At 43.6% G+C, this 22,901-nt stretch overlaps 1 protein-coding gene and 1 non-coding gene across 9 annotated transcripts in view; both read left to right on the top strand.

Moving 5' to 3' along the window:
- The window catches only part of Kmt2e (lysine methyltransferase 2E (inactive)), a 105,004-nt gene extending 83,349 nt beyond the window's left edge, over positions 1-21,655 (top strand). For 7 of the 8 annotated variants that reach the window (XM_087206504.1, XM_087206511.1, XM_087206506.1 and 4 more), the window contains 13 exons: positions 1,183-1,281; positions 10,844-11,008; positions 11,286-11,594; positions 13,666-13,920; positions 14,089-14,233; positions 14,795-15,045; positions 15,494-15,550; positions 15,689-16,252; positions 17,304-17,587; positions 18,178-18,266; positions 18,369-18,491; positions 18,636-18,733; positions 19,508-21,655. In XM_087206504.1, the coding sequence (XP_087062630.1) occupies positions 1,183-1,281; positions 10,844-11,008; positions 11,286-11,594; positions 13,666-13,920; positions 14,089-14,233; positions 14,795-15,045; positions 15,494-15,550; positions 15,689-16,252; positions 17,304-17,587; positions 18,178-18,266; positions 18,369-18,491; positions 18,636-18,733; positions 19,508-20,833 (3,765 nt within the window). In that variant the 3' untranslated portion in view covers positions 20,834-21,655. The remainder of the gene's footprint in view (positions 1-1,182; positions 1,282-10,843; positions 11,009-11,285; positions 11,595-13,665; positions 13,921-14,088; positions 14,234-14,794; positions 15,046-15,493; positions 15,551-15,688; positions 16,253-17,303; positions 17,588-18,177; positions 18,267-18,368; positions 18,492-18,635; positions 18,734-19,507) is intronic. The other variant, XM_087206510.1, reaches the window with a different exon arrangement.
- LOC147829298 (small nucleolar RNA U13) lies at positions 15,234-15,332 on the top strand. The gene has a single exon (XR_015449435.1). It is a non-coding gene; the product is annotated as a small nucleolar RNA U13 (small nucleolar RNA).
- Positions 21,656-22,901: the final 1,246 nt, after the last annotated feature.

The raw sequence follows: 22,901 nt of genomic DNA, 5'->3' as shown, positions 1-22,901 counted from the left end.
GCTCATGCCTATAATCTGAGCTACTCAGGAGGCTGAGGCAGGAGGATCACAAGTCTGAAGCCAGACCAAGTAATTTAGTGTGACCTCTGTCAAAATTAAAAGGGCTGGGGATGAGCTCAGCACTGAGTGCTAGAGTCCTTTCCTAGCATGTGTGAGGCCTTGGCTCTGTTCAAGTCCCAGTCACACACACACACACACACGCAAGAAGTTTGAGGGCTGGAGATGCAGCTCAGTGGTTGACTGACTGCTTGTCTACCATGCTGGAAGCCTTGGGGTTCCATACTTTACATGCCAAAAAAGAAAAATAATTAAGAGAACCAGATGTGTAATCCCATCTAGTGAAGAGGCTGAAGTTGGAGGATCACAAGTTCAAAGCTGCCTGGCTAATTTTGTAAGACCCTGCCTCAAATTTTTTATTTTTATTTTAAATTTTATTATTTTTCTGTTTTGTTTTTCCAGACAGGGTCTCACTCTGTAGCCCAGGCTGGCTTTGAACTTGCAGCCATCCTCCTGCCTCAGCCTCCCAAGTGCTGGGATTACACATGTGCACCGCCATGCCTGCCTGGCCTCAATTTTTTTTAAGGCAGTTTTTGCTCATTATATAAGTGCCCTATCTTGGAATGATTTCCTTTAAGTTTTAAATTGAACATATTGAGCACTTTTATTTCCAGGTTTTATAAAAAATGTTTGTTTCAGAAAGAGTATAAATATAAGATCATATTACCATATTTGACATACTGACTCCCAATTGATAAGAACTTTATTAACTAGAATTTTAGAAAGCAAAATTATTTGATTGCAGGATTTTGAACAGTTTCTTGAATTAAGAAACCAAAAAAAAATAGTTTTGTAATTTCTATATGTTGAATTAGTGTTGTTTTGTTTGTTTTTTATGGTGGTTTTTGTTTTTGGTGGTGGTGATACTGTGGATTGAACCCATGGCCTTCACACTGAACTACCTCCTGGCTCTTGTGTTTTTACTTTGAGGCTTGCTAGGTCACTAACTTGCCCCTGCTGGCCTTGAACTTGTGATCATCCTGCCCCAGCCTCCCAGAGTGCTGTTATTACAGGCCTATGCCATCAAGCCAGGGTAGTTTTGGTCAAAAGACTTTTAAACAGTTTGATGTCCCTAGTTTATCATAGAGTAATAGTGTCTACAAAGAAGACATTTCTATCTTTCAGGAACCAGATTTTATTGATGATATAGAAGAAAAAACTCCAATTAGCAATGAAGTAGAAATGGAATCAGAGGAGCAGATTGCAGAAAGGAAAAGGAAGATGGTAAGTTGGGAGGCCAGTAGCTGCTTTCTGCTCAGTTGGACTGAGGGCAGCCGACATGCCATGGAGTATTTTTGTTTGGTTTTATCATTATCATTTAAGTAAATTCCACTAATCATTTGTATTTTTACTGGTGTTCATTAGACATTTCAGAATGTATGACATTTTAGAAGTAATTTTATTAACATTTTTGAAGTTGGAAACTATTAATAAATCTTAATACCACAATTACTGTTCATATTGTCTCTCATTAGCTAAATATACCCCCTTTTCGTGATTTAATGTAAAATAAATACAACTTTAAGCTATATAATAGCACCAAATAAATGGCTTACGTAAAGCCAAAACAAAAAAACACCACTTTTTGTTAGTTACAATTTCTATATTCTTCTACTGTTATAAAAAGTAAGATTTTCATTAAAATAAGTTTAAGCAGGGCATGGTGTTGCATGCCTGTAATCCTAGCACTTGGGAGGCTGAGGCAGGAGGAGTGCTGTGAGTTTGAAGCCAGCCTGGATTACATAGTGAGACCTTGTCTCAAAAAATAAAACCAAACAAAAAATAAGTTTAGAATTTATAGCTTTCATACTATTTTGTCAGTTTAGAAATGGGTCGAGAAATTTCCTCAAAAAACAATGGTAATTAACATTCTCAATATAGCATCGAGGCCAGTTAAAAAATATACTCTACTTTGTCAATTTGAAGATGATTTTACAAACTAACCAATGGCCTACGCTAGGTTTTCCTCGCTGCCTTTACTTGATGCACTTCTTAGTTTCCACAGACTGTCCTGTGGCATCTTTAAGCCGGGGCCATGCAGGCCCTGCTGTGAGGCTTTGCACTGTGGCGGGGCTTTTCAGGGCCACCTGGCGTCCACGTCTTGGGCAGCAATGCTGCTCTGTTGGGGTAGGACAGAGTTAGAGGTAGAAGAGAAGAAAAACAAATACAAGTGAAAATTGGAAAATCTGGACGTCTGTTATATGAAGGGATTCCTGTATCCACAGGAATTACATTGAACTTTTTTCAAGATGTAGTAATATGCAAATTACCTGCAGCCTGTGTTTTCCTTTACTATTGCCTTGTTCATTCCCTAATTGTGCCAGTCTTATGTTTGCATTACCTGTGTAGGGATTTCTAAATGACCCAGCTAGAGCCACTGCTTTCTGCAGGTGGGGCAGGTGTCAGTTGGCTTTATCAGCTGTGGCAATCACTTTAAAAACAATTACAGTTCTAAAAAGCCTGAACACTTGTTCTCTGTTCATAGAGTAGTTTTGTTCAGAATGTGTTCTATTTAAAAATTCTTACAACTATGAGGCTACTTTTAAAATATCAATCCTGTCAGTCTTGAGAAAGATAGTGGAACTTAGAAAATCCTTATTTCCTTATGACAGAAAAAAAATGGATGCCTTTTTATTGATGTTAAATTTGGAGAAAAAAATGTGTTTTCTGTGTTTACTTGGGATCCACTTTTGGCTCTGATTTTGCTGTATAAATCTAGAATAAGTTTTTTTATACTCATTTAGCATATTCATGCTAGTATCTGCCACTAAGATGGCTATGAAGCTGGGAATTTCATTCAGACTAAAAACTGGAAAAATTAAGAAGTATAAATGTTTATAATTGGTATTTTGAAAGGATGTGAAATAAAACTTTGAAACTTTTTCTTTGGCTTTTTGATCCAGAGCCCTTAAAGTTATTGTATTCTTACTGTTTCTAATTGGTATATTTGCTTTGTTTAAATTATATAAGTTTTGGATATAATCAAATAAGCTGAATGCAGAAGCACACATGCTGGGATTCCTAAGCAATTAGTATTTTTTTTTTCTCTCAGAGTATTAGTATTTGGTTTTTAAAATGAAATCTTTTAATTTTCTAGTTTTTGCCATTCTGTTTAGATTTATTTCAGTACATAGAAAAATAAGGGCAAATAAAGTGGCAATTTAGGAAAAAAAAAAACTAAAACCAGACAAAATAGCCATATTACTCTTTTGGTTTTTTAAGACAGGACCTCACTGTATAGTTTGGGCTGGCCTCAAATTTCACAGCGATCCTTCTGACTCAGCCTCCTAATTCCTTGGAGTACAGGTGTGCGCCAGCATGCCCGATACCATGTTTTTCTCCTGCGACAGGCAGACTTCTAAGCCATTATGGATTATAATGATATAGGCTATCATGTATATTCACCAGATTTGGATAAGAGGAGTCAGGAATACTTCCTTCCTGTATAAATTCCATACAATGTCCAAATTCAAATGTATTTCAGTCTATCCTTTGTAGTATAGCTTGAACAATATGGAATTGATCTAATTTTTTTTTTTTTTAAGTTTTTTTGGTTTTTGTTTTGTTTTTTTTTGGTACCGGGGATCAAACTCAGGTCCTTGTGCTTGCAAGGCAGGTGGTGGAACCACTGAGCTAAATCCCCAGCCCGAAATTGATCTAATTTTTGCCTATATAAAAGACAATTTCACATACCACCTAATTTAACATTTTGCTCTCTTTCCAAAACTTGCATCAGTGGATTTATATATTTTGTTTCTTGGCTTCATTCTTTTTTGCGGGGGGGGGGGGACGGGGGACCAGGGATTGAACTTAGGACCCTGCACTTGCAAGGCAGGCAGCAGAACTACTGAGCTAAATCCCCAGTCCCAGCTTCATTCTTTTTAGTGAGAATGAAAGATAGGACAATGTCTCTGTCTTCAGAGATATTTGTAAAATTAATTCAGCAAGAAGTGGTACAGGTAGGGCCGGGGATTTAGCTCAGTGGTTCCGCTGCCTGCCTTGCAAGTGCAAGGTCCCGAGTTCGATCCCCAGTAACAAAAAAAAAAAAATCCTTTAAAAAAAAAAAAGTGATACAGGAGATGGAAATATGACAGTAACTCAAGCTGAGAAGTATCATTTATATGAGAGGTATGTACCATTTTACAAATTCTGGGTAATACCTGTGATGGATTTGTGAGTAGGGTTTAGACAAGTCTATTTTAACAAGTTGTATGGAATTGAATTTGGATTTATTTTTCCAGGGGAAATAGACCAGAGAGAATTATGAATATGACAAAGTATTTGTGGCTGAGGATTATAGGCTGTATTTGGGGAGAGGAGAGGGTTATATGGATAATAGGGTAAGGCTGGTCATAGAGTACTATTCATGTAAGTTGTGGTTTCTGGGTATGAATATTTGAGTGATGAATATTTCACCAAAGAATATTAATTCAAATTATTACATAGCCAGGAGGGAGAAGCTTCTTTTATTCTCAGTTCCACCCTTCCACCTCCTTTGTTCCTTGAGTTTTTTCTATTAATAACATTTTCTTTTTTATCATCCATTAATTGCTTTGTCTTGTGATGCCACCCCCTCCCTCCCAAGAAGTTGTTACCTGCTTACAAAAGTAAATTTGGGCTAAATTGCATGGAGCAGATGAGGGTTACTATAAGTCTCCTTTCTGCTGGTAAGAGGCACTTCTGTGACAGAATCTGAATGGGCATCGGAGGTCTTTGAGCCCAGATCAGCTGAGCCACTGGAAAGACAGTAGGCTGTGTGTCCTCACCTGATTCCAAACCAGGCACCACAGGTGGACCCACTCGGGACTCCTTAGTTAAGGTGGGGTTAGTTGGCCAGTCTTGTCAAAGAGCATGTGGAAGAGGGTTAGATACTGGGAAGCATACCATTAATCAGCAGACATCTTAAAAATAGCAAAGTTTTTCAAAGATTTATATTAAAAACATTCTCTCCCATTTATAACGATATGAAAAGAACCTTCTTTATAGAATCTGTTAATATATTTCTGAAATATTTTTGGAATCACCTTAAGACACCTTGAAATTATAGTTGGTGATACTTCATGGCCTATTATAGTCAGATTGCTTAAACCGGAGCCTGTAGAAGTTAGTTCAGGGTGGTAGTCACATTTAAAAGGACAGAAATGTGCCATACATACCAAGGATATTAAGTTAATCACCCAGGACTGAGATCCCTGGATGGACCTGTCAGACAGCTAGGTGAATCTAAACTTAATTGTGTATTACCAGAACATAAATTTCATGAGGTGAAGAGTTTGTACTTTATTGTCACAGCCCTGCTCCTAGTGGGGAAAAGTGCATGGCACATTAAGAAAATGTAAATGGTTAGTAAATGCTGAGCTGACTAAATGTTCATGGGAACCACTGAGGAAAGTCAGGTAAATGAAGCTTCCTTATCGTCCAGGAGGTCTTCCCCAAGACTATTCAGGATTTTCAGTGAGTTTCAGCCCTTGTCCTTCACACCAAGAAGTGTTCCACAGAAATCTAAGCTGACACATTATGCAAAAAAAAGCTCTTTGGAAAGTTGAGTTTAGTAAACACTGTACTCAGTCCTCACCCTTTTGAGATTTCCCATGTATTAGCTTCTCATTGTTCAGATGTGACACCGACCACCACAGCTTCGATGAGAGGTGTAACTTGCTTACAGTTTCAGTCCCTGATCTGTGGGCTCCAAGGCAGGAACATCATAGGAAGGGCCTGGCACCTGCAGGCAGAGTAGGGGAAGAATGCACAGACCCCAGGCCACGCCCCGTGAAACACCCAGCAGAGTTGAAGCTCCACCCTAACGCCACACCTTTGTGCTTCAGAACTCTTGAGACTGTGTTGGTCAGCATCTCCTAAACTTCAGCACCTCTGACAGTGAGTTGATTTTCTATCCAGTGGCTGACACACTCCAAGAAAATGTGATTATTCAGGATCTACACTGCTATTCTGTCTTTAGGAAGTGACCTGGTTTAGAATATCACCATCAAAGATACAGAGTGCCCCCTGCCACCAGTGCTGGGGATTGAACCCAGAGCAAGAGCTACACCCCCAGCCCTTTATTTTTTGAGACAGTGTATTAGTCAGTGCCTACAAGAGCTTGCAGGGCTGGGGCAAGGCTCCTCAAAAGACAGATGGTGAGGACCGGAGCTTCTCCAAAGAACAACCAAAGCTCCTCAGGAAAACCAGCCGAAATGAAGCTCTTCCAAGGAAAATCAGCTGAAATTCTTCCTTCCCATTCTCCTTTCTATCTTCCTTAAAGTGGGTCTTCCACGCCTAGAACTACAGTGACTCAATTCAGCTGGCCATCCCCATCCAAGCTGACAGTCAATTAACCACCATAGACAGGGTCTCACTAAGTTGTCTAGGATGGGCTTGAAATTGTGATGCTCCTGCCTCAGCTTCCCAGGGTGTTGGGATTACAGGTGTGATCCATGCACATCTGTAGTTTTAATAATAGTAAAATATGAGGGAGGGTAAATTTGTTAAAAATAAATTTGTTGCCAGAAAAGTCACCTGAGCACAGGACTGTGATGGAATCATCGAACTCACTGTGCTCACCTTATGTACACTTACGTTGATCCTGGCTGACACTTTTCTAAGTTTGTCTCATCAGAGATTAGGAATTGTGTTTGTGAAGATAATTAATAACGTGGTGGTGTGGAACAGTCAATGGGGACCAGTTTGTTTTTATAGGTATTCTGTTCAAACAAAATGAGGTTATTCTGCTTTAGCTACTGTGTAATAAATTTAAGATGTCCCAAGCCCTCCTTCAGTGCTTCCAGTTCTGTGTCTTCACATAGCAGTGACACCCAGGTTATGTAACACTCAGTGGTTCTTAGACGTGTAGAGTGTGTCGTGGTCAGAGTCACCGAGTGCTAATGGGAGAGCAGGCAAGGCAGGGTGGGGTGCAGCCAGTCCCCAGCGTCAGCACAGTGACAGTGCTAGGAGGGCGACAGAGGAGACAGGTACCACACAAGTCACACGTGCTGCTTTCAACAACTTTTATTAGTAACCAATCACTTTATGAATCTTGAGATTTACAGTCTGTTATTGCTGTTGGAAAGGGTAAGAGAAACTTAAAAAGTCTTTTTAATTTCTGTACTACAAGACCATACAGTAGGGTAAATTTGTAGGTGGGCCCTGGCCTTTCCTTAAAAGACAGATTTTCTTTAAAATTATGATTTCTAGGATTCATATTTTCAGACCACAGGTACTTAAGATGAAGAAAGCAAAACTGCAGACCAGGGAGACCACTGCTGGGGCTGAGCCAGGACGCTACTGCCAGCTGCTGAGAAGACCACAGGCTGTGTCTGCTCTCTGGCTGCTGCGGTGGGGTGCAGGCCTCCGCACCCCAGGGGCTGCTTCCCACTTGGCAGCGGGTAGAAAAGTCCATCTGGTATCCCTAGTTGCCTTTCTTCCTTTCCTACAAGCCCCCCACCCCCACCCCAGAAGATTTCCCCTAAAGCTACCTAGCAGCATTACAGGCTTATTTTTAGTACATTAAATCACCAGACACATTTTCTGAGCTAAATTACAGTGTCTACTTGGCAAAGTTTATTTTTTTCAGTTGCTATATTATGTAACACATTAATTCATGTTCTTTATTATGTACCCTTGAATGTATGGTGCTAGGCTTTCCCCATCTTTTGAACCTTAAAACAAAAATTACCTGTGTCTATTCCAAAAGTTGAAAATACAAGTTTTTACTACCATGTCTTTATTCTTTGAAGTACATAGTTAGAATAAAGATTCTCAGAATACCCATACCTCAGCAAATAGTGGTATTATGAAGCAGACTTTTTTTTCTTCTTTAGGTTATAGGAAATTATAGTACTTCATATTTACTGTTAGAAAACCATAACTGGGGCCAGGGATTTAGCTCAGTGGTTTCGCCGCCTGCTGCGCAAGCGCGAGGACCTGAGTTCGATCCCCAGTACCAAAAAAAACCCCAAAAAACCATAACTGAAAAAGGACATCATAATAATGTCCAGTAGGTCACAAAGGAGACCCACATACTTTAACATCTAACTCCCATGTGGACAGGGCGTAGAAAGCTATACAGGCCTCTGCTTCCATGTCTGGGTCTCTCAGCTTGCCACCTCACACACAATGCAGGACCCACGCTTCAGTGAGTCAGAGAATATGCAGGCCACACAGCCCTGCGGATGCTCTGAACTGCATCAAGCAGTCTTGGGTGCAATGGCCAGTCTCCTGGGTTAAGACCCTTTACTTCTCTAGCTATCTACAGTTATCTGTAACTAAAGTTCAATATAAACATGTTTTTCAGTAAATATTATTACCTAGTTATATGTCAGATAATGCTGGGAAGCATGATGAACATACAAATTGAATGACGTATGAATCTTAAAGAATTTTAAAGTTGGTTAAGTGTGCAAATGATTGTTATCCATGCAGAAAACCACATATGGCTGGGCATGGTGTCACATGCCTGTAATCCTAGCACTTGGGAGGCTGAGGCAGGAGGACTGCTGTGAGTTCAAGGCCAGCCTGAAGTATATAGTAAAACACTGTTTTACTGTTCAAAAAAAACTAGGCATTTTTACATTCCCATCCTGGATCAAAGTTGTTAGGAAATCTGTTTACTGCTCTTGGCTTTATCCCTGCACGGTTAAGAGCTGTAGTGATGTGGGAAGACTAGTGTTTCATTGTTCTTCACATAGGGTGGCAGGTGAGTACTTGTGAGATGGAAAGTAGCCTACATGAGGAGTCAGTCGGGACTGCGTATAATAATCACACCTTTGATGGAGTCACTTCAGATACAAGGACTTGGATTACCAGGATAGGGCTGCATCAGTTTTTAAGATCCCGACCAACTCTGAAGACCAAGAACCATCTTTAAATAAAGGGCTTTGCTTTAACTAGATTGTACTATTTACAGGGAAGTTCCAGTTTTCTTTGCACGAGTCTGGGTCTTCCTATCACTCATCTGAGCCTTACTTCCCCATCCAAAACGGAAGTGTCAGAGAAACTTCTCCTGGCATAAATTCCTAAGTGTTTTAGAAAATCCAGGTAATCATAATGTAGAAAACATCTCTTTCACACATAAATGATTCACGCTAGGGCATTTGGCTTTTTTCTGGGAAAATATAATTTCCCCACAATTTTAAAATGTTTTTGAAGAAGCTACAGAAATTTAACATCTTTCCTTCAACATCGTGCAACAGGTGAAGCATTTGTGAAAATGGACTTTTTATTGTACTTAGGATTTCTTTTTTTTTGGTACCAGGGATCAAACTTGGGACCTTGCACTTGTAGGGCAGGCAGCAGCACCACTGAGCTAAATCCCCAGCCCTGTACTTGGGATTTCTAAATTTAGGAGTTTTAGAAGATCCCTGATACCCACTCATAGTTTTTAAAGAAAGCAGTATGACCAAAAGAGGTCAACTCAGAGATAAGAAATGTCTAAGAATTTAGCCTTAAAACGTCCAGTTCCAGTGCCCAGTCTTTGCCCACCCTAGACTGGGAGAGCTAAGGTCCAGATGTGGACTCATAAACAGGTGGTCTTACCTCGCTGGACCCGCTTCCTGGCCTGTAAAGATGAGGATAACACATTTCGTGCCACACCGGCGGGATGGCAGTTTGTGGCCATAAATTGGAAACTAGAGGTATTTTCAGATGCTCTGTTGATATCCTACTTTATTCTTTTATTGAGTGTGACAAAAATTCCAGAAAGAGTAAGCAAGCAGAGTGTAGGCGTCTTAGTGCTTGAATCTCAGCTGCTGATGGTGGGATGTGAGCCGATGCTGATGAGACCGTGGCAGCCAGACCTGGAGTTTCTGGTCTCTTTCTTTCTTCCCCACACCGATGACAGTGGAGGAGGAAAGACTAGTGGATCTGAGCCTCAGGACCTGGTTCTTTTCATTTGGAGAACTGGACAGTTGATGGAGGTGCTTCTGTTCTGGTTGAAAGCTAGAGCATTTGCCAGCCCCTCTGGTCGAAGCTCTGCGTCTTGCTCGAAGGGACTCCTGCTGTTCCCTGAGGCCCTGTTCTGAAGTGTCAGTTTGAGGAAGAAAGAGCAGAAGGTAGAGGAATGCCTTTAAAATGATGATGGAGGGCAGAAGGGCAAGAGGGCTAAAGTAAAAGGGATAGTTAACACATGTGGGATGCCTGCCATTTTCCCAAGTACTGTCTGAAAAACTCAGACATTTTGTTTGAACTTAGGAATAATTCAGTGAAGTGTAAGCATTATCCCATCTTAGCATCTCAGAAAGGTTAAATAACCTGCTTAAGGTTAGAGATCCTGGTGGAGTCATGATTTGAATCCAAGACTTCACCCCACAACCATCCCACCACAACACAGCAGTAACCTATTGACTGCTCTGTGCACATCATACCTCAGGAATTCTGAATTTTTTATAAAAGACTGGCTTCTATATTAAGACTTTTTTTTTTGGTACTGGGGCTCGAACTCAGGACCTTGTGCTTGTGTGGCAGGCGGCAGCGCCACTGAGCTAAATCCCCGACCCCCTAGACGTTTTTTAATTTGGTAAAGCAAGGTAGATTTTGAGTCTTTTAAAAAACCCTTATTAACAATCAGCCAAGCCTTCCTTTCATGAAATATATTTGTAGAAATAGGCCTTACAGGGATGGCGCTTGGGACTCAGCAGATTTTGAATGAATGTGAACTGTCCACCCCTTTCCTCCCAACAGTAGATTTGCTTTGCTAACAGTATCACAGCAGTGCGTTTTCAAACTTGCTATGACATTTGACTACTGACTTCAGAGCAATGATATTATGCCACTTAAAACTTAAATTTTGTAGACAAGAGAAGAAAGGAAAATGGAAGCAATTTTGCAAGCTTTCGCCAGACTTGAAAAAAGAGAGAAGAGAAGAGAACAAGCTTTGGAAAGGATCAGCACAGCCAGAACAGAAGTTAAAGCGGAATGCAGAGACACACAGGTTGCCAGTGATGCTGAGGTTACTCAGGTATTATCATTCAGGCCTATGTTTATTTTCACATTTCAATGCCCTCAAATAAGATTTCCACACACAATTTAGTTCCCTCTATAAAAAGTGTAAAATTACGCCTGATAGTAGACTTTTGATAGCATTTTTAAATCCTATGGGAAATTTAGACTTAAAACTACACCCCATAATTTTTCATGATGCCGATTTATTATGTATCAGAATCCATAAATTTGGAAAGCTTTTGAGTAGATTAATGCCATTGTCCTTCGTTCCATTGTGTTGTCTGTGGAATTAGGAACAAGCGAAAGAAGAGGCTGCTAACAAGCCTGCCCCTGCCAGAGTGAACAGAGCCAAGCAGAGGAAAAGCTTCTCTCGCAGCAGGACGCACATCGGGCAGCAACGCCGGAGACACAGAACGGTCAGCATGTGCTCCGACGTCCAGCCACCCTCGCCCGACGTCGAGATCACGACACAGCCACACGAGGTTGAAAACCCTGTGCTCGTCATAGAGCCAGACACGGAAACTGCAGTGGCAGAGATAGTCACTGAGACCGAAGCTCCAGCACTTCATAAATGTCCTCTGAAGTACCCCAAAACAAAGAAGGTACGATTCCTAGTGACTGCTAAGAATTGTTTTCCAGCAAGTGTGTTATGCTATTAGTAAATTTAAAAATTCAGTTTGTCACATTTCCTAATGAACTAAATGGGACATCATTTTTATACTTGCAGATTTGTAAAAGAATCGCAGAACTGTTCAGTCAGTTATTATAAATGACCACACTATGGTAAAGATAAATACATCAAGACTTTGTGCTGCAATTCATGGTTTCTTTAAATCAGTGTGCCCACTGCATGTACAGGTGTCGTGTTTACATTTTTCTGGAACTGGTTTCGTGTGCACTGTCCCCCTGGCTCTTCCTTGTAGCGGTGCCTTGGACTGAATTCAGGCCCGTGAGTGTCTAGGCACGCACTCTACCCTGAGCTAAACTCCAGGCCATTTCTCTTTCATCATTTGTGTTTTTATAACTCCCACTGTGTAGGTAGATTATAAGAATAAAATGCAAAGAAACTGTACTAATATGTGCATATTTGTAAGGTAGAAGTTTTCGATCAAATTATTAATAAGAACCCTTGGAAACCTGTCAGATTTAATGAAGCATTTATGGGAAGCTATTTCCTAAATTAAATTAACCTGGGCTTTTTCAGCTCAGAAATAGCAGGATATCCTTGTGAAGCTGCTGTGTCTTCTCCAACTAGTACAGCATGCTGAGTAGACCAGAAGTACCAAAGTGATAAATCCTTAGGCTCTGAGCAGAGAGCAGTTCACAGAAAGATCCTTTTCTGGTATTTTTATAACAGAGTACTTTGAAACTTCATTTATTTTGTCTTTGTTCTTATCTAATTCATTAGTTTATAGGCAGGCTGTCAAAACCACCCAGGATTATATTTTAACGGCAGAAATTAAATAACTCACTTGCCAGAGAGCCATGAGATTAGAGAGATTTAACCACAGTTGTGTGTAATTTACAGTCTGTGTTCCCCTTGCTGCCCTATCTAGCTTCAGCCAGCAAGTCAGTACTCGCCTTTAACAGTGTTTTGGCTCACCTTGCAAAGACAAAAAAATAATTTCAGTGTTTGTGAAGTGGAAAGAAAAATACTCAGGTTTAAAGAAGTGAAACTGCTTTCTCAGTTGTAAATAAACCCTGCCTTTTAATTATTAAATGATGAAATGATTGTGCTGTGCCTGCATCCCCTGGTGTGAGATGTGGGCTCTTACACCCTATCCCCTCTTGCCTGCAGGTTTTGCTTAGGGTATTATTTTAAACATAGTATTGCTCAAGCAGTGCCAAATTATCAGGATTCCCTCTAACCATAGCACTTATTCTGGGACAGAGACTATTACTCTAAGGGCTGTGTTTATGGTTTGACTTTACACAGGGTTTTAGGGCTAGGGATTTAGCTCAGTGGTTCTGCTGGCTGCTTTGCAAGTGCAAGGTCCCGAGTTTGATCCCTGGTACCAAAAAAAAAGAAAAAAAGAAAGAAAAAAAAAAAAGACCACACAGGGTCTTGCAAATAAATGCTCTACCACTGAGCTACATCCCAGCCCTGTTTGACTTTTTCACTGTCATAACATTATTTGTAGAGCTGGGTTCTTTTTTCACACATAAAGACTGAGATGTGGAGAAGTTACATAATGAACTCGCAATGATCCTCCTGCCTCAGCACCCCCCACCCCCCCAAGTGCTGGGATTACAGGTGTGCACCACCACAGACGGCTATCTCTGAGAGGTTTTAACAGGCTCTTTGGATTGAAAAGCACTGCCAAAATCAGATTTTTCTAATTGTCCAATTTATATGTATAAAACAGCAGCAAACCTAAATTTAGTGTTTGTGATACTGAGGTCTCTCCTAGGTTTTACTATTTTAAAAGCATTAGCATTTTTATATAATAATTTTACAAAACCAACCATTTTCTTTCTTGGAAACATCATGTAAAACATTTCATAGGAAATATAGAATGACATGTTGACTTTTTTGGACATCATGCATAAATTATTTAAATCACCCAATTTATAACTTTAGGCAATGTTAGTTTCTAATTTTGTTATCAGGGTATTCTATAAGAGAATCTGTACGATTACATACATAGTGATCCAGATCTTTCTTTTTCCTAGCACTTGGTCAGTGAATGGTTAAGTGAGAAGAACGAGAAGACAGGAAAACCTTCAGAGAGCCTTTCTGAAAGGCCTCTGCGAATAACTACAGATCCAGAAGTGTTGGCCACACAGCTCAACTCTCTGCCGGGTCTCACCTACAGTCCCCATGTGTACTCTACTCCCAAGCATTATATTAGGTTTACCTCACCATTCCTCTCAGAAAAAAGGAGAAGAAAAGAACCTACTGACAATGCTTCTGGCTCATGCAAAAAGGTAAATGTTTCTCTGGATGTTAAGAATCTGGGATGAACCAAACAAATGCCAGTCTCATTTCTTGCTGCTATTACTTGGGAGAAAAATGCTTTTGAAATCAGCTCTGCATTGAAGACAGTGAATTGCTACTAATTTAATCCTGTTTATTTACTTTTCTGTTTTATTTAGCGATGGTTGAAACAGGCTCTGGAAGAAGAAAATTCAGCAATTTTACATAGATTTAACTCGCCCTGTCAAGAAAGATCCAGAAGTCCTATAGTCAATGGGGAAAATAAAAGCCCACTACTATTAAATGATAGCTGCTCTCTCCCAGGTAGGATTTATTTTCAGTGTTGTTTTAGTGTGAGCAGTACAGCAGAACATAGTTTAATTGCAGGCATAGTCGAGTCACGGCTGGTGACTTGAGAGAAGAGCACCTTGTTACACAGACTGGCTCATTCTGTTCTCCAAAGCTTGTCTCCAAGACAAGACAGGAAACCCTTGATTTGCAGTACAATGTACTTTGGGGACTATGGTTGAATTTTTAAGGCCTAGTTTTGGCTTTTGGGCTTGCTGTTTTCAAACAGATTCAAAAGGACTCTGAGAAAAATCAGTCACAGTAAGATTAACACTGTACTCCAGTTACTTGTAAGATTTCCTTGAGACCTCTAGGCCTACAGTTCTTCAGGCAAGTTAATACTTACTAATAAAAGACTGATGGGGAAAACGGTTTCATGTTTTTCCATTTTTTAAAATTATAATTTAGTCTTGGGGTGAAAGTAATCATAATTACTATAGACTAATATCTTTTCCAGAAGATCACATTTCCAGAATGTTACAGATTATAGCAAATACCAACAGTATAATTTCTTATAGATTATTATTTTGCCAACAGATTTAACTACACCACTAAAAAAACGAAGACTTTATCAATTGCTAGATTCTGTTTACTCAGAAAGCTCCACACCTACTCCTTCACCGTATGCCACACCAACTCATGCAGACATTGCTCCTACGGACCCTGCATTTGCCACTCCTCCACGGGTAAAAGCAGACGATGAGACCTGTAGAAATGGTTACAAACCCATATATTCACCAGTCACCCCGGTCACCCCGGGCACACCAGGAAACACCATGCACTTTGAGGTGAGAAATGTCAATGAGAAAACGGTTTTCAACCCACATAGATGGGGAACAACAAATGCGCTAAGAAATGAATGAAAGAGAAAATTGGAGGCATACATTTATGTGAATTTAAACATTTTAAAACTTTTTAATTGGAGCAATGACTGTGTGTGTATCAGATTGACCTCAGAGCGCAAATCTCATTTGGGACCTTTTGGTTCCTGAGCGAGATGGTTGGGGTTCAGGCCACTGTGTGAGATGTGCCCCCTCGAACGTCATCACAGCATCAGCACATTACCTGTTGGTGGGGGCCAAAAAAATCTTTATCTGGGGCATGGAAAGAAAACAGGAAACAAATCCTAAAACCAGAGTCTATGTAGTAGTTTCTCATTTTAAGTTTTCATTTCAAAAATTTCATGGATTTTATTATGCATTTTAATTTTCAATTTTGATTATTCCTTTTATGTAGAATATTTCTTCCCCAGAAAGTTCTCCAGAAATAAAGAGACGCACTTACAGTCAAGAGGTAAGGAGCTGATTAAAAAAAAGTTAAACTGCTGAATTTTTCCCAGTATCATTATTTTGCCTAAATTACTGGTAGATTTTAAAGTAAACAGTCTTAAGATGTCACTCTGTATGTGTGTGTCTTTAATTCTATAAACAGGGATATGAGAGATCTGCTACCCTGTTAACATTGGGGCCTTTCAGAAATTCCAGTGTAACTGAGCTGGGTCTGCAAGAAATAAAGACTATTGGTTACGCCAGCCCTAGGAGCAGGACTGAGGCCAGTAGGCCGGGCCTCGGCGAGAAGGAGCCCGCGACAGATCTGCACCCGGGGCTCGACACGGGGGAGCCGGCCGCCCTACTCAAAACCATGGAGGCGCCTGCGCACGACAGGCCCGAGCCGGCGGTTGCGCTGGACTCCAGCCACCCGGGCCGGGCCGCGCTGTACCCGCCCTGGGTGAAGAGCCCCGACAGAGCCGGCGTCAGCTTCTCCGTGAACTCCAACCTCAGGGACCTGACGCCCTCGCACCAGCTGGAGGTTGGAGGCGGCTTCCGAGTAAGTGAGTCCAAGTGCCTGACGCAGGAGGACTCCAGAGCCGTGTTCCTGGAGGCGGCTGTGTTCTGCCCCGCCGAAGACGGGCTGCTCTCGGGCTTCGGGCGGACCGTGACTGACGCTCTGATGGACGGGAGCTGCACCCCCCAGAATCCACCCCAAAAGAAAAAGGTTACAGATTTAACAGTTCATACTCCCTCTGGTTTTCTTCTTTATTAGCTCAGTTAGAATATGTATTACAGAAGGCATTCTTAATTATTCAGGTTATAATTTTAGCTATAGTTTGTTTTTTGGGGTTTTTTTTTTTGGTACCGGGGATCGAACTCCTCGGGTCCTTGCGCTTGCACAGCAGGCAGCGAAACCACTGAACTAAATCCCCGGCCCTAGGTTAAAATTTTTATGTGCACATTTTAAACCCTCTTCTCTTGTCTTAAAAATACAGAAAATAAAATCCTAGTGGTATGGAAAGTCCCTGAGGAGGGGGTGTGGTTTCAGAGACAGAAACTTCACGGTGATTTATTTTGCCAAATGAGTAACTTTAAAAAATAACCACTTCCCAACCAGAAAAGGGGGCAGATATGTTCCTGTTACCCTCACTGCCCGAAAAGGCGGCCTTGTCTGGAGGGAGTGGCTCCCCCGAGGCCCTGCCGCAGTTGTGGCCCCGGGCGGGAGGCGGCTGCGCAGATCCGGTGCCCGTGCATGCGACAGCGGGACCAGCGGGACGGACTCCGGGAGCAGCTACCGCCCTTACTTATTTGTTAATAGGCTTATCGCTTTGCAAGTCAAAGAATTTTAGTGATGTGTGCTTTTAATTTTTATAACAGAGTCCAGTTGGCAACTTTGTGGGAAGCAATGTAGTATAGTGGAAAGAGCACGGGCTTTCAAGTAAGACCTAGGTTCGAATCCCGGCTCCAACACTCACCAGCGGTGTGACCTTGAGTGAGTGAGTTACTCAATTTCCTCACCTGTAAATGGGGATGATAATATATATATATACCTATTGCATAGGGTTGTTGTGAGGATTAAATGAGATAATGCTACGTAAATCCTCCAAGTACAATGCCTGACATATTGTAGGCTTTTGATAATTGTTAATTATTTACTGGAAATCAAATTATTTTATATAATTTTCCTAATGTACATTTAGTAATTCTTTAGAAAATACTGATTCTGACATGTAAGTCAAGAATATAAAAGCTTTGCTTTTTTCCGTCCGCTTAAGGTTTCCCTCTTAGAGTACCGAAAGAGGCAGCGGGAAGCCCAGAAGAGCGGCTCTAAGGCGGACGGCTTCCCTCTGGTCAGCGCGCTGCCCGGCGCCGGCGGGAGCCTGAGCAGCAGCGACTGCGCACCAGGCTCGGACAGCGGGGAGCAGGCGGAGAACGGCGCCCGCCTCCCGCCGCCAACGCCCGTGGCGGCCTTAAGCGCTGGGGAGGAGATGGGCGCCGACTGTCCGGTGAGAGACGCCACGGCCAGCGCCAGCGAGAAGAGCGAGCCGGAAGTGCAGTGGTGAGCCTGGGGGAGGGCCCGGTCTGCCCTGCTCTCTTAAGCCGCCGCATAGTGTTCAGCTGCCTGTGCTGTTAAAAGTCCGTAATGTTCGCTTATTTATTCACATTGTCCACGGAAACACAGTGCACATCCTACAGATTTTCCATTCCCTCCCAGTCACTTGAAAGAACAACCAGCCTTAGTGTCTCTTCCGCAGGAAAGGAAGCAGCTGCCTTTAGGACAGGTCTCGGCCAGCGCCAGCGCCAGGGCCAGGCGGCTGCATTCTCTCCGGCAGTTTGGGGCATGCTGTGTTCTGGTCCCCTGGTAACCGGAAGTGACTGTGAATGTTAACACACCGTCTTCAACATCGCCCTCCTTTTCACCCAAGAAATTGCCAGATACAAAGGAAGTTGGTCTAAGCCCTTCAGATATATGGGGGTAAAAACGTCAGTTTCGGGAGCAGTCCTGAAAGTAAGACAAGAGTGGCTGTTTTCAAAAGTTAACTCTAAAGTATTTTTCCAGTAGAGAGGGAGAGTTGACCACCATGGGACAAAGAACAGTAAGTGGCAGTAGCTTCTTTGAAATGAGGATGCTGTGGTTTTATTTTAAAGGACTGCCTCCACCTCAGTGGAACAAGTGAGAGAAAGGAGCTACCAGAGAGCTTTACTGCTCAGCGATCACAGGAAAGACAAGGACAGCGGTAAGTGAGGCCCTTCCTGCCCCAGCAAGGGGCCGCGCCGGCTCTGCCCTTGCTTCTGCGGAGCGCTAACGTTCTCTTGGGTCTGCTCTGCTTCACCTCCAGGGGGAGAATCACCATGTGTCTCATGTTCCCCGAGCCATGTTCAGTCCTCACCTTCATCTCATTCAAATCACATTCCCCAGTTGCAACCCAAGGGCCTAGGCCCTCTCAGTGAACTCGTGGAAGGTCAGTAAGTGGATGACCTGTCATGGCTATTGACTGTCTTAAACCTTTTTAAACAAGAGAATGCACATTGCTTTGCCGTGTCAATAAAAAGGCAGTATTGATCGTGAACTTTTACATTTACTATAGATCTCTTCTGCTTTCCAGACCCTGATCCGGAAAATCCTGAACCCACAACTACAAACGAATGTCCATCCCCAGATACTTCTCAAAACTCTTGTAAAAGCCCTTCAAAGATGAACAAGGTAATGGTACGGACCTGACTGTGGCCACTGACCCTCGATGGTAACACTCAGACAGGTGCTCTGCGGAATGCGGGCGCTTGGGGAGTTCTGGACACTTCCTCCAAATATACTCAGCTGCGGTCTCAATTGTGTGGTTCTCTTATATTAGACCAGAAGGCAGTTCACCAAGGATCCGTTTTGTACACACATTTCAAAAGCTCCTGCTTTATCCGAAATGCCCACTCTGTTCTAGCAGGAGTTACTTAAGCAGCCCATGCTTTTAAAAACAAAAGGTGTGACGCGACATCCATTAGAAAGGGACACCGGGCTGGCGCGAGGTGGAGCAGTCTTGACGCTGGCCTTCGTTTCTTAATGATCTCAGACACGTTGCAGTCTTGTACTTGGGTCAGTTGTATGTGAGTGGTTTGTAAGAAAAACGAAAAGGCATTACGAATCAAAGCTGCCTGAGGAGGGGGCAAGTGTATTTAGCCAAACCAATTAATTTATCCTTAAGCTGGATATAGAAATTTCACTTATGGAATAGAAACCTAGTAAATGTTTTGGGGTTATTACAATTCTTTCAGAATAAGGCTCGGAAATGTGTCTTCGCTTAGGAAAAAAGCAATATTCAAAGGCCAGGGTTCCCTCACTTTGTCAAGGCAAGCTCACTACCAGCATTCGGCTGCAACTGCCCCTCCTAAGCCTCCGAAGTTGACTTTTCAAACCTGCCCCAAGTGACAGGGCGCGGTGTCCTTGCAGCGCCGCGGGTCACCGCTTGCTTGCTCTCTCTTGCAGCCTAGCTCCCCGGGACCGGGGACCCCTGCTCCGCAGCCGCAGCACGGGAAGCCACTCTGCAAACCCGAGCCCCCCTGGGAGGCGGCGGAGGCCGAGCTCAGCGCTGCGCTCCGGACGGAGCTGCCCACGCCCGCCCTGGGTCCGGCCCCGGGCAAGAGCCAGCGGCCGCCCTGCGCCCCGTCCCCGCCCACGCAGCTCGGCTCCCCGTACCGGCCGCACCTCGCCCCGTCGCCCCAGCTCGGGGCCCCTCCACCGCCGCGGGAGCCGCCCCGGAGCTTCTACCCCGCGGGCCAGGGCCAGGGCCTGCCCGCCCCGCCCCCGCCGCAGCCCGTGTCCCAGCCGCCGCCCGCCGGTGCCCTCTTCCCGCCGCCCGCTGCGCAGCCCCAGGCCCCGTCGCCCGCGCCCTACGCGGCCTTCAGCCAGCCCGGCCTGGGCCCCGCCGCACCGCCGCCCCCGCCCCCGCCGCCGCCCGCCGCCTCGTCCTACTACCCCGGCCCGCAGCCCGCCGCCTTCCCCAGCTACGCGCCCAAGGGCGGCCTCACCCCGCAGCCCGTGTTCCCGGCGGGCGCCGTTGCCCAGCAGCCCGGGGCCGGGCACCACGTCGCCGCCGGACACTTCCTGCCCTCCGCCAGCCCCGCCGGGCACCACCAGGCCGCCTCCGCCTCCGCGCCGCCCCCGCCGCCCCCGCCGCCGCCACCCGCCCCGCACCTCGCGCAGCAGCCCGGTGCGCTCCAGCAGCACGTGGTGGGCCCGGTGCACGCCGTCACGGTCACCGTCACGCCGGGGCCGCACCTGCACTCGCAGCCTGCAGGCCACCACCTGCCGCCTCCGCCTCCGCCGCCTGCCCCGCACCACCCCCCGCCGCCCCACCCCGGGCCCGCAACCGGCCCCGGCCCGCAGGCCCTGCAAGCACAGCACCAGCACGTCCTCGGCGCCGCGCCCCCACCGCCCCCACCGCCCCCGCCCGCCGCTGTGCTGGCCCCGCACCACGCCGCGCCCGGACAAGCCTTACACCACCCGCCGCACCCCGCCGCGCCGCTCTTCCCGGCTGCCCACCCCGCCGTGCCGCCCTACCACGCCGCCGGGGCCGGGCCCGGGCCGCACTGTCCCCTGCCCGTGGCAGGGCCCCACCTCCAGCCCCAAGGACCAAACAGTATCCCGCCGCCCGCCGCCCCAGGCTTCTGCCCCCACCCCGGCTCCGTGGCCCTGCCGCACGGGGTGCAGGGGCCGCAGCAGGCCTCGCCCGTGCCCGGGCAGATCCCCATCCACAGAGCACAGGTGCCGCCCACATTTCAGAACAGCTACCACGGCTCGGGGTGGCACTAGAGCGGACTCGTCTCAAAAACATTTTTTAAAATGTTGTGTAAGATAAACTGTATATTTCATATGTACCTATCAAGGTACTTTTTAAAGCTTGTACATGAAACTTTGTATAAAAAAACACCAGTGCTCTTTCATTGTATTTTTCCCATTTTTGCTTTTTAAAATTTCTTTTAAACTGTGCTGTTAAACCAGTATTAGGGATCTTTATTTTGTAAGTGAACATTCCAGCTGTTCTTCTGGCAGTAGATTCGATGCTCCATGACCTTTAAATTTTATTGTTGCACTTAATTCATTTAGTGAATGTCTATTATTTTATACATATGCATTAAGTACACAGCTATGTAACGGCACTATGAGGATTTTCTTTTGGGGGGGGTTCAGCAGTTCTGTGAGAGTGCATCTTAGGTATAAAAATGCAACACAGATTTTCTTTTATAGTTTGGTGTGGATATGGCTCATTTTATCAGTTATTTCCAAGCAAAATGTAATTTAATGTATAGATGATTTCTAATGTCTGACAGACTGTAAATACTACATTTCTTTTGCGTATATAATTGCTTACTGCTTTTTTCATTTGATATATAGCATTGTACATATGACAAGTCTTTTGAAAAACTGTGTGATCTTTGTGAAAGTAGTACAGTATATGATCTTTAATTTCTTTTTTATTTTAAATATACTGTCACATTGAAGCACTGGTTGGGCATTTTAATTCATGTTAATAAATCACAATTATGTCAGTTTTACCAAATTGTCCTGTACAGCTAACTTATAAATTGGGGTCTGCTTAAGTGCTTTTATAAAAGTTATGGTTTTTGAATATAATTTGCAAGGAACCTTCAATTTTCTTTACCGACTACTAACTACCTCCATTGGATGGTAGCGGCAGTAAGAGGCTGTTTCTGTAATGGTACCTACATGCCATTTTCCAGGAGAGGGCCACAAGAAACTGCTTAATATCTGCACTGTCTAAATTATCTGGCATCCTACGAAATGAGTCCAGACCACTAACGCATTACACAGACAGACTGCAGTTTGTAACAGTTGTTTGAAGATACCAGTAGTCTGCCTTCTAAAACACAGGACTAACTTTGCACATGTTAGAACATGACTGAATGTCCTATTGGTTAATCAAAAATGATTTGAAAGCTGTATGCTTAATATCTACCTACAGATTCTTTTAAAGCCATAGGAAATAAGTTTCGTTAAATTTGGTCTGGGAATACAAAACTAAAAGGCATTACAAGTAAAATGAAGATGGCCTCTTGGTTGAATACTTATAGCTGAAATATAAAATGCTACTTCTGATCTTAGAAAAATGAAAATCCCTAGCCTTTGCCTTCTATCTCTCAGGAGTACTATTATATCCAGTATCAACGACCGTGTCAACAGATTTTTTTCACCATGCAAACAAATACTTGGAGTAATTTGGGCACAGTATACAAATTTTGTGCATCAGAAAAACAGTAAATAGACTTTTAAAATGACTGAGATCTGGCAGTAATTTAAGTCATGTTTTATGATTTTAATTTTCATTTCCTTTTGAAAATTAGCTTAGGATTGTGCCTTAATACAGCACTTAGGGTTCAATCCTAATCAGCTTCAGGTTTTAGAACATAAGTCAACTTTGCCATCCTTGACTAGTGAAGCAAAATTGTACTTAGGGCAGTCACAAAGAACATCGCCTGATAGTTTAACTAACATAAAATACCAGTATTTATGTCTTTAAAAGGACTACCCTCCTGAGCATTTTTAATTGTCCACTGTTTCAAAATGGCCTACTATAGAACTAGTACCTGTAGAAGCTCATGTGCAAACTGCAGAATACGAAATCATTCTATGATGAAGGAAAGCCCTCCAATACTGTCCTCTACACCAAACTTTCATCTCTAAAAAGGGGAGAAAAAAGTGGAACTACAAAAAGAAAAAAGCTCTCTACTCTCATGGAAAGTTTCCTTACTTTATCCTGTTAATAAGGTTATGTCTGGTCCAGGTAGAGAAGGAAACAGTGAATCAGTTTTCACCCAAAAGGTACGTCATACCTCTCTGCAGCTCCAGCAGCCACCTTTGC

The sequence above is a fragment of the Heterocephalus glaber genome, unplaced genomic scaffold, assembly GCF_053883595.1.
Source record: "Heterocephalus glaber isolate CG9 unplaced genomic scaffold, H.glaber_assembly_v1.0 deba00000676, whole genome shotgun sequence".
NCBI classification, from domain to species: domain Eukaryota; kingdom Metazoa; phylum Chordata; class Mammalia; order Rodentia; family Bathyergidae; genus Heterocephalus; species Heterocephalus glaber.
Note: the sequence above shows the minus strand (reverse complement) of the source record. Positions and strands in the feature narration are given on the sequence as shown.